General features: G+C 34.3%; 1 protein-coding gene across 1 annotated transcript; it reads right to left on the reverse strand.

Annotated features, from left to right (window-relative positions):
- Window positions 1-1,630: 1,630 nt before the first annotated feature.
- Window positions 1,631-11,183, reverse strand: GFA2 (gametophytic factor 2). The gene is made up of 18 exons (XM_059605338.2): window positions 10,927-11,183; window positions 10,711-10,804; window positions 10,378-10,452; window positions 9,902-9,984; window positions 9,224-9,307; window positions 9,056-9,094; window positions 7,770-7,856; window positions 6,597-6,644; window positions 6,420-6,507; window positions 6,208-6,272; window positions 6,044-6,118; window positions 5,809-5,887; window positions 5,305-5,396; window positions 5,098-5,169; window positions 3,383-3,439; window positions 3,079-3,127; window positions 2,197-2,263; window positions 1,631-1,974 (listed from the first exon to the last, which is right to left on the reverse strand). Exons 1-18 carry the CDS (start codon window positions 11,011-11,013, stop codon window positions 1,881-1,883), a joined length of 1,335 nt encoding a protein of 444 aa, XP_059461321.2. The 5' UTR covers window positions 11,014-11,183; the 3' UTR covers window positions 1,631-1,880.
- Window positions 11,184-12,165: the final 982 nt, after the last annotated feature.

Consider the following 12,165-nt stretch of genomic DNA (forward strand, 5'->3'; position numbering starts at 1 on the left):
ATGAACTCGTCAGTTTTTTTTTTTTTTTCAATATATACATACATATAATTTTGGGCCATTTTTGGGTAATCATCCAAAGCATTTCAATGTTTTTTTTTTTTTTTTTTTTGTGTAAAAACAGTGACAAGTGCCCTCTAGAACGATTGAGCATAATTTCATTTTTTATATAAAACAGCTTGCTTCATAATTTACTGTGCTTATAAAGGTTGGCTTTAAGAAAGATGTCTGTTAGAATAGCCCCTGGCCGGGAATTGTTTTTTACACAGTTTATCATGCAAATGAAGCAGGGCAGAAAACTTCCATATCTTTATCAAGTTTGTCTACCGGTTGTTTGCTTTAAACTTGGATATTCCTGCATGCTTTATCTACTCTCCCAAGGAAGTACCAGTTGAGGATCGTTTCATAGATCTACCTGGTCTCTCATTTATTTCCTGTGGCAGTTATTTAAAACCTATCCCTTTCCCCTTCCCTTTTTGTTGTTCCTTGCCTAACAATGGATCTGTTTTAGCTGGTATACCTACTCAATCCAATATTAGTAGGACAGTTTTGGAGTCGTTTACATGAATTTGGAGTGGCCTTGAGCTCTATTTTTAAAAGGAAAATGCCTGGGGTATTGTGACTTTTATTACAATCTCCTTTAGAACTCATGTGATGGGCCATAAATGTTAGAAAGAGTAATGCAAATGTAGCACCGTCAAACCTTTTTTTTTAAATAGATAATCCAAGAGCTGATTGGCAATATTACATCGGCAAGGTGAGATAGAAGCGTGGTATATAACATTGACTTGGAATAGAAGTTATAACACCAGTGTAATACTTCTTAAAATCTGGCAATTTTATAGGAGGTAGTATAGATTTGGGTTTTAAGGGCTTCATCCCAACTCGACCTCAAAAATTCTTTGATTCTTGTAGTCATTATCCAATTATACCCTTGATTTCTTTAATCCTTAATTAAGCTCAACCCTACTCTAAATTCATTTTGGATGTAAATTAACTTCCTAAATATCTATCAATTCTAGGTACATGCTTAGTATATATCAACTAGGATTTTAGAACTGAGTTTTTAAGGAATTAGAGACTTGTATTCGAATTCAGTTTGCTAGAGTAAACAAGTTGTATTCGTATTTAGGGCATAGTCTTGACAATCATTTTTTAGACTGCAATATAGTCTTTAAGTTAAACCAAAAATTAAAAGTCGAAATTTGGTCCGTTTTATTTTGTTTCAAGAAGTTGAGTTCAAACTTTTTACCAACTAGATTGTATGTTACTATGTTCAAGATCAGTTTATTTGAGACATGCTACACTTCACAAATTTTCTCAAAAAGTTGGTTTCTAAGTAATGTGTCACCATCACATGAAATGCTGACACATTTTCCAAAATAGTAAATCTCATGGGATAAAATGATGACACATCACCTACGAACTAACTTTTTAGAAAAAAATTTAGTAAATATAACGTTTTCCATATAAACACCCATATCTATATCAAGATTCAAAAAAAAAAAAAAAAAACTCTCATCTTCTAAAATACTTAGACAAAAGTGGCAGAACTCGACTTTATGATGAATCTGCATACATTTATTTTAATAGTATAGAAAAGTAAAGAATATGTACAATGCCAGCTTGGATACTCTGGATGCAAGTGATCAAATATTTTAGCCTCAAATGATAATTATACCATTGTGATTTATGTTGAAGAATGTTACATGCCCTTACAAGATAAACAAATTGACAAAATAAAGCCAAAATCACTCCTACAAAACTTCCAGAGAGGTTGGTCTTTCTACTATTGATGCTTTTCCTTTATGTTCCTTTGTCCTCGCTTGCTAAGTATGAATTTGGATAAATTAGCACACAAAAAATATTTCTCTAGTCTCTGTTTATCCAGATGCTCCGGCGGCACGCTTATCACATTCCCCTTGCTCTTTTTTGGCAAACTCTTCAATCAATTCACGTTGCCTTTGTGTCAGATTCCTGCACAAATCATTCTCCTAGTCAAGCATTCTAATCTACTTTCACAACAAAAAGAAAATCTGTGGTTAAATGAGAGGGCTACAGATATGATGCTTATGCATTTCACTTAAAACTGCACAATTTTCCCCCTAATCCACCCCATGTTGGAACACAGCCATAAATATATCTGCTGGTGCGTGAAAAAACACTACAAAAACAATGGTTTAGAGCAAGAAACCCTACGCTGGAATGCTGACATTGAAGTGCACAAATTGATCACCAAACGAGAAAGAGTTCCTCGTCTTGATCCCTGCTCAAAAACAAGATTAGAGGTTAAACATGCCTATCAATGTACACTGACAAAACATACATAGCTTTGAATAACAAATTTTGAGCTTGAGAAATTTTCAGAATCTAGCAGCATCAAAGCAAAATTAGAGCATATCATTTCCATCTTAGTATGCACAAAATTGAAGCTAATATGCACACTCGATGATTAAGGCAGGCTAGTGATCAATTCTCTTGGGACAACAGACTCAATCAATTCTCTATCCTCACTAAACAAAATAGTTTTATATTATTTTGAGTTTTTAACACATTACTACGCCAGCTTTTACTACTTGAGTAAGTTGCATCAAAGTTAACGAAGATTCTCAATATAACATGTACGCAACTGCTATTCACGAACTGCATTCAAGGTCAGGACAAACAAATAAAAATCAACTATTCTATACATAATAACTTGCTTTAACTATTAAAAATAAAATCATCAAATATTGCATTGAAATGATGATCACCAACAGTGTGTACATAATAGTCTTGTGTGACTCAAATTAACTCTGACATCATAGGTGATCTTTTGTTAAATTTCCAGGAAATTCCTTGAGAGGACTAAATTTACACAAGTCAAGGAGGAAGTTGCTTTAATAGGAATTTGAAGGGAAAAACAAACAAGAAACAAAGTCCAAGGGACTGAAATATAAAAGGATCTAATTAATTAAAAAAATTATTTTCGCACCCTTTGGCAGACTAGAAATGTAAGGAGCAAGCAAAAATATAATCCTTCATTGCACACAAAATTGTACAAACAAAGACAATGAGATTTAGCAAGTCTAGTTCACTAACCTTTCTTCTTAAGAACTACCTTCTGACCAGGCTGGGTGCCTGTGCGGACCTGAATATCAGAAATTATTTTAATCATGATACTCTATAGAGAATTATGACAAGAAAGAAATGTACAATCCAATAGACATTCAGCTAAAAGGCCCTTCCAACCCCATATAAATGATGTGGGGGTCAAGTCATGGATTCAAATCTTGTGAGTTGTGGCGATTCCAAATCAAAATAGAAAGAACCTCAACATAAAAACCAGCCATTAATAATTTTTCCCAGGCAAAAGCAATAAACATATACAATGGATTAAACAAACCTTGAGGACAACATCTCCGGTGAGAGTTGGAACTTGGATGGTTCCCCCCAAAATTGCCTGCCCAAGATCAATCCAATAAAACCAAAAAAATAAGTAACTTGAAAGAATTTAACATAAAACTGTATCAAACATGAACTTCAAAAGGGGCTAGGTTACTAGATTTGGTCAACAGGACAGGTTTGCACATAACAAAAGTTTTGGATAAACTACCAAATCTCAGGAAGTTTTATACGCTAACAGGAGTGGTTTCCACAAATGTAACTCAATGATATTTTGTCAAATGATTTTTCTATTACTCTAAAAGGTTATACTAAAGCAGTTTTAACACCAGCTGTGGTTGAAAAACATTAAGTGATTGAAAACTTTTTTTTTAGTTAGTAATCAAAATTTCTTTAAAGGCGTAAGGTGCCTCTAGGTAAGGTTGTGATTGAAAACTATACTTTGAAATTGTGTAAGTACTACAACTGTGTTCAGCCGGGCTCTTCTGGAGAAGTGGCTTTGGCGCTATGTTCATTAAAGAGAGATCTTACTAGATTTGAAGTGGGTGGGCGGTGTTCAAATGAGGACTATGGGTTGTATGGGGTGGGGCTTTGGAAGAATATTAGGAGGGGTTGGGGGGAGCTTTCTAGCCATACGAGATTTGAGGTGGGTGATGGTTCCAAATTCGATTATGGCATGATATACGGTGTGGGGACCAAGCCCTCAAAATAGCTCTTCTGGACTTGCTTAGCATTGTCTGTTTCAAGGATGCTACAACGGCAGACCATTTGGAGCTTTCTAGTGCCTCTCATTAGTGGAATATTATTTTTCTCAGAATGGCTCACGATTGGGAGATATATCTATTTACCTCAGTATTCACCTTGTTGTATGATGTTAGGGTGAGACAGGAAAAATATAAGTAAATCCTTTGATTAAAGATATAGATAAAAGAGTAATTTCCAATTAGTAAGGTTCCATTTTGGGTGGTGAAGACAAAATTTATCGAGTTCCTTCCAGGAGAGGGTTGTTTGATGTTAGATCTTACTACATTGTCCTTGTTTCCCATGATAATACTCCGTTCTCATAGAGGAGTATTAGGCGGAATAAGGTTCCTTTGAGAGTGGCTTTTCTTTCCCTGCTCAACCGCTTTAGGGAAGATCTTTACCCCGGACAATCTAAAGAAACAACATATCATTACGTTTAAGTGGGTTGCATATGTAAGAAGAATGGCGTGTCAATGGATCATCTTCATTCTTATGTCTCATCTTTTCTGAAACGATAATCAACTAATAAAGGTTGATTAGCTTAAAACCTTCTTCTATAATCACTAGACCAATGACCAACTTTGCGATAACCAAACCCCAACGCCAGCATCTGCAGGCATGATTTTCATTTCTTTAATAAGTAATTCATTTTATTGAAAAGCGCTAAGAGATGCAACCCTAGTACACAAAGGTCTATACTCTGTTATGGTGGCCACAAAGGTGGGAAGAAACAACACATGGGGCAAATTCCTAGAATTAGTCTACAAGCCTTAACTACAAAATATTTTGTATGAAGTCAGTGAAAGTCTCAGTTTAGCTTTTGCTAACCAAAAATTTGAATGAAATTAATATAGCTTCAAGCTGGGCACAATAATTATTTTATTCAACCACCTCATACAACTTACTGTTCAATACTTCCACACATTACAACATATCAATGCCTACGAAATGAAACATTACAGCAAGCATTACCTGACTGATACTCAAGACGGCATCTACATGAATGTCAGAGCCTTCTCTACGGAAAACAGGATCTTCACGAACCTGCAGAGAAGAATATGATATTTATAGTTGGAAAAGAAAGGAAATTTTTAGAAAAAGGGCATTCTAACAGTGAAGTAACCACAAAAAGAAACAAAAGAGGACATAATCAATGGAAAAGAAAGTTATGCCGGTTACCTTAAGGACAACGTAAAGATCTCCAGGCTGATTTCCATCAGGATCTGCTCCACCGCTTCTGCTCACCTTTATAGTCTCATTGTTATCTACCCCTGCAAATGCCAAAGAACTAGAGAGTTAAGCACCTATAGAAACTAGCATATAAGAATCCTATAAAACCAGATATTATTCATTTTCTTTTCTTTTCTTCTTAAAGCTTGAGAAACAAAATATCTCTGCTACGTGAAGCAAGTCTGATCCGAAATTACTAAATAAAACCTGTAAAACAATCAATTTAATTCCCAAATCCCCATTCTAGTACACACTAACCAACCACATACAAAATTGAAGTCCTGAAATCATGCAACTAAGCATTAGATTTGGTATGGAGAAGTTTGTTATACAAAATTGCTGAAGGAGTTCCTTCATTAAATAGCAAGGATATGAAATCGATCAACCGCTGGATGAACTTTCAGCAACACAACCACCAGGGCCTAAAAATCTTAAGATTAAAAAAAGAAATACCTGGCACGATATTAAGCTTGACTGACTTTGTTCCTGACACAACTCGTTTTCCCTTGCATGACTTGCAGATGTATTGAGGCTGCAGATAATAGTGGCCAACTGGTATTATAGACTTGAAAAAAAAGCATGAAAAAAAAAAGATGCAGGATACAGAGAATAGTAAAAAATAATTCAAGGGATTATCTTGAAATTCATATTAATCATTAAGTGAGAATACAGAGACAGATAACAATACCGGCACATATTCCCGTTCTCCATGACACTGGGGACAAGTAATCTGCACCGTAAATATACCCTGTTGCATAGTTATCTGTATAGGCAGCAAAACAAGTTATCAATGGGATAGTAAATTTTATCCCAATAAAAATGATTAAGTTTCTCTTCCCTAGTAAAACTTACCGCGCCTAAACCTTTACAGCGTGAACATTTTTCTGGTTTGACTCCTGCAGCAACACCACGTCCACCTGCAAAACTCCAGAAACAGAATAAAATATAAGGTTGGGAACCTTTAAATCCAAACTAAATTAATCTCACCAACCAAACAGAGCAAACAACAAATAAAATTGCAAAATAGAGTCGTAACATTTCATAAGTATATTGAATCAGCATACCACAGGGTTGACATGGCACATCAGTTTGAAATGTCACAGTCTTAGTGGTTCCCTGAACAGCTTCCATGAAGGATAGTTCAAGAGCTACCTATGAAAATTAATCAGCTATGAAATGCATGCCAAAGAACCAGATGTAAAACAAAAAACAAATGATGCATAATCGAATTGCAAGAAAACCTTGACATCTTCACCACCAAGTCTTCGATTGAAGAAATCTTCAAACACCTGATCACCATAGTAGCCACAGCATGCGCATAAAATATCACATCAGATTTCAAAGAAGAAATTAACATCCTGAAAAACAGAAACGCTAAAAGGCAGACAATTTTTGCAATACTACATCCCATCCATAGACCATACTATGGACTTCAGCAACATCGTGATCTCAACACTGGAAACTCCAAACAAAAGTTTGATAACCCCCACCAAATGGAAAATGGACCAATTCTTGAATCAATTAGGTAATAGTACACTAGAAAAAAAGCACTAAGTAAGAAATTACCATAAGCAGTTTCCAGTAAGCACCAATTCGCAGTGAATACTTACTTGATGGAAGCATAGCTTCCCTAGCATGTATTGTATGAACACTTGATGTTTAGAAACAAAACAAGTAATGCCAAAAACCTCTAAAAAGCTGGAACTAAAGAAACAAGTAAAGAAGCACTAAAGATTCTTTTTTTTTTTAAAAAAAAAAAAAAAAAAAAAAGAAAAAAAAATCACTAAAGATAAAGACTCCACAAAATCTTGAATGGAAGCAGGCTAAAGATACGCTGAGGTGAAAGACTTGTATAGGTTGTGTTATCCGCATGTCAAATTGAGTGTACAATTGGCAAGATCAATTAGGGCAAAAACTTAATCAAGAAGGGTTCAGCTTAGCTCGAAGAACAGACAGCACGTCCTGAGATGGAAGTAAGAATGCAATTGCGGATCCTAGATGATTTTTTCCAACTTCGTATCTCGTATCTGAACCCAATACCAATTATATGTGATAGGGGCTCTTGTAAGTCTATTATATTCTTCATCAAACAGACATGTACAAATTATATATAACAAATTTAACTTCCACAAAATCAATAAAATGCTATCTGGTGTTTTTCATGGATGTTGTAACATAACAGTAATACTGGATAGAGACAACCACTTTTGCCTGAATCATGTGAAGTTCAGCTTCTAAAAATTTTATATCTCAACAGCTTGAACCCACCAAAGGTTAAAACTGATTCCAAGCACTCAAAATTCTCAACGCCGAAACAAGCCCATATTGAATAATAGATACACATTAAAGATTGGGGAAGATTTAAGTTTGTAAGCAACATATTGGCAGAACTAAAACAATTGAAAAGTACTTACATTATCACGAAAGAAATCCGAAAATGGACCCTGAAAACCATTGGGAAAACCATTTTCTCCTTGCTGAACAAATGCCTCATGACCAACCTATAAGATTGTGTGTTCAAACAAGGTAAATACAGACAAATACAAAGCTTATAGGAGGAACAGTGGCGAATAAGATGAAAAATGATAAGATAAGTACCAGAAAAACCATTATACATCTAAGCAATGAATCTTCTAAAATGCACAATTACTTTGCGCACTCAAATAGCAAACGGAATAATCTCCCCCACTTTACAAGCCAATTATGATAAAGGGAACTCATTTATATGCATTGCTGGGTATAGGAGGAACACATATATGACTCATAAGAACAAACATGTACATAGGCATTCATGTAATGCATGTCACAGGGGAAGGGAACTGAAAGGAAAAAGGGGGAAAGAAGGGAAGAAAACCTTAAGAATTCCTACAGAAAAACCATAGCTCATCTCACGCCTTAAATAGGCCTCCAAAGTACTTATAACTGAAAGTTTCTATCCTTGGGTACTTCTCACAGACCTCAGAAAAGCGACGAAGACTTTTTTTCTTTAATTTGAATCCAAAGCTCAGGCCTTTCTCAACACCCTAACCCTTCCCCTATTTAAAGCTTAAACATAGTAATATTAAAGCCCCTAAACACCAACTGCCAAAAATACTGGTAACTTTAATTCATGTTTCCCCCAAGCTTCATCCCAAAAGTGTCTAACTCAGTTTGCGCCATCTATGGGATAATCAGCACCCAACCTACATCAGTTTTAGAATTAAATTTGTTTGTCCTATATTAATCAGTTTTGTATCAGTAATCGTGGGAAACCTCAGGTCAAGTGACTAATAGTATCTTGTCAAAGAAACCTTATTTCCTCATGCATAAAGACAATTCCATGGATATAAAACAAATGTCACCATGCCTTTAGAAGCAAGATAACAAAGCTACCTATAAGAAAAGAGAAATACACCTATACTGGATGATGTTCATGATTATATGTTGGTCATTTTTCACACATTCAAGACTAGGGAAAAGAAAATGAATATGTGTTTAGAAAAATTTATTTCCATGCAAGTTTTTCCACATCGTATTCAGTATTATCTAGAAAACAGAACTTATCTATTTACTTGTAACACCATTGAACCATACAGAATTTCAAATACAAGGAGTTTGTACAGTAACATGCAAGTACTAATCTACTTCCATGTTCAAACCCATCAGAAATATTATAGCAGAAAAATAATCAGCAAATAACTATTCGTTAAAAATGTTAAACCTGATCATATTGCTGTCGCTTATCGTCATCTTTCAAAACCTACAACAATAACAAAAAAAAGATAAAAGCTTTAAGCAATTACACAAGTAAATCTTGAGAACATACTTAAAAGATTCTGGAGTTAAAAATAAAAATAAAAAATAGAAAGAAAAAAAAAAAAACAAAAACCTCATATGCTGCTTGAACTTCTTGAAACTTTTTTTCGGCCTCTGGATCACTTTTATTTGTATCTGGATGGAGCTTCTTTGCAAGCTGCAGAAAAAACACCCAACAAATAATTACACAGTAAATGGTGACATATTCAAAGCAAAAGCAACTAAAAGTTGAGAAACAGAATATCCAAACCTAGCACCCTACAGAGGAGACAAGCAACACATGAAGTATATGTAGACATATCCAGCAATACATATGATATACATGGGTTTTTTCATTTAAATCAATACATATGCACAAGCCTTTTCTTCCTCCTGCCTAAGAAACTTCTGTGCTACATCATTTGTTTATTTGGCTTTACAAATAAACAAATTTATGAGCTTCTCTCAATTTAGAATTTTTAAGTGTTTCACAATTATAACTAAAAGGACAATCACACCATATACCAAACCTTCAAGGTATGAGAGAATAAGTGTTCCATACTTACCAGCTTTTCTAAACTGCCTGAGCTTCATATATATAAGTAAAGAAATAATGTTGGCAATGTGTGATCAAAAAATGACAGACAAGCATCTGTAGTCGATGCTCTACGTATTTAATAGGCATATACTTATGCTTTGTTTGTATCCTTTCGGTACCTATGTCTGTGTGTAAAACTGTAAATCTTAAAACAGAGATGACGCAAGGACCTACCCCATAATAAGCTTTCTTTATCTCAGGTGCACTAGCATTCCTGTTCACGCCAAGTATATCATAATAATCTCTCGCAGCGGCCGCTGATAAAAGATAAAAAAAAAAAAATCCAGCACAAACACATTAACCATATTCCAGAGTTTCCTTTAAGAATCCAATATTGAAAACAAACAAACCATTTATAAAGCAAGAACGAACACAAAACTGAGTAAGCAAAACAGCATTAAACTCCATCTCTCACATAACATTCCTGAAGATTTTTTCACCCAAAAAATAATTCCTTCCATTGAACTAGACATGAGAAAATTTCCACAAGTCCCACAACATCTCAAACAACATGGAACCATAAAATGAGAAAAAAATCTTCTTCAGTAAAAAACTTCAGATGAATAAATTATTCCAAAACGGGAAAGGCACAAAGGATGCATATCGATACACTCAGATATAAATCTATTTTGCGAGTGTACATTTATTACCAGTTCCATGAATTGATCTGACTCCGCCCCAATTGGCATTCAGAGCTCCCAATAGCAACCAATTTTTCTGAGCAACTGCTTATCAGAACACAAAAATCATTATTCCAAATTGAAAAAAACGAAAACAATTTAATACAGTAAGCTTCATTTGGTTGCTGATTTTTACTGAACCCAATATGTAAACTGCTAACTTTATGTGGAGTTTTCGTTAACCAACATACCAAAAAATAACAAATACTTCATTTTACTTCCCTTTATTTCCACAAATTCTCATAGCAACCTTACAAAAGAACCCCAACAAACTTGAAACTAAAGAAAAAAAATGATATTCACCATTTTTTGAAGCATAATTTCCAAGAATCCGAGATGGGTTGCAAACACCAGAATTGAAACTCCTATATCCCGCATTACACACCGTCTCGTATATCTGTAAAAATCGAAAGTTTACACAAACCCAACCAAAATTTTCATGCAGGAATCAGAGAATAAGAGAACTAACTGAAAAATAACGAAAATTCAGTGCTATTGGAGAAGAAAGAGAAGGCGTACGGAGGTCTTGGATTGGTGGAAGATATTGGAGGCGATAGAGCGACGAGCAAGCCCGTAGACAAGTCTCATCCCGTTGGAGCGAACCATTTTGTGTATGCGTGAGTGTTAGTGAGAAAGAGAGAGAGAACCAGAGAGATTAGGGCTTTGGGGATTTGGGTTTATTCTGATAAACCCTAGAGAACCCCTAATTGGTTACAGATTGGAAGGTTCCAGTGTGTTCACATACACACAGAGAGAGTCCTTTTTCTTTTTTTTCTTTTTTTTTTTTTAGAAAAAACAAATTTTTATTTTGTGTTTTATATGGAAGCAGAGAAGCCCAATCTTGTGGGAGACACTTTCGGCCTTTTGGTGTGTGTGTGTGGGGCTCAAGCATATACCATAAAATAGCCTCTTTGACCCATAAATGCAAAACATCTTTTATGGGAGTAACAAATACAATAATTTTTTTTTTTTTTTTTTAAGCTTCACTTTTAACCCTTTGACATTCTACGCGATTTGACAAACTCTTCCTAAACTTTTAAATCTCTCAATTTGAACTTCTGAACTTTCAATTGCTTTCAATGTGGACAATTCCGTCAATTTTAGTCATTAAAAATATCAAAATATCACTGATTTTCATTTTTTTAAATAAAAAAAGGTTTTGGAATTAAGGGTAAAATTAAAATTTTATACAAAAGTCAGGGGTATAAACGTTGTGTAATGTTTAAAATCTAACGAAAATGGTCTACATTGAGAGCAATTAAAAGTTTAGGAGTCCAAAGTGAGAGATTTAAAAGTTTGGGGGAGAGGGGTTCGATCAAATCACGTGGAACTTCAGGAGGCTAAATGAAGTTTTTTCTTTTTTTTTTTAGTCTAGTATATTAAATTAATATTTATTTTTAGAGCATATAATTTTTCTGTGCATTTTTAATAAAACATGTGATTTTCATATGAATTTTTAAATTATATGCTTTAAAAACATATATTAGTTTAATAAATTGGATTAAAAGAATTCCCTCCTACCCAATTTTAAGAAAATTTTTGTCCAAATACAAACCATAAAGTTCTTGATTTTTTTTTTTTTATCATATTATTTGGACTTCAAAATCAAAAATTTGTGGTTAATAATCTCCATGTTAGATTCATGTGTCAATTGGAATTGTTACACCATGAGAAACCTAAGCCACAATTTTTCTCAACATTGAACTAGAAGAGATATGACTTGTTCCCCAAGTTTTAGCAACTTATATGGAAGAAATA

Source organism: Corylus avellana, chromosome 2 (genome assembly GCF_965113065.1).
Source record: "Corylus avellana chromosome 2, dhCorAvel1.hap1.2, whole genome shotgun sequence".
NCBI classification, from domain to species: Eukaryota; Viridiplantae; Streptophyta; class Magnoliopsida; order Fagales; family Betulaceae; genus Corylus; species Corylus avellana.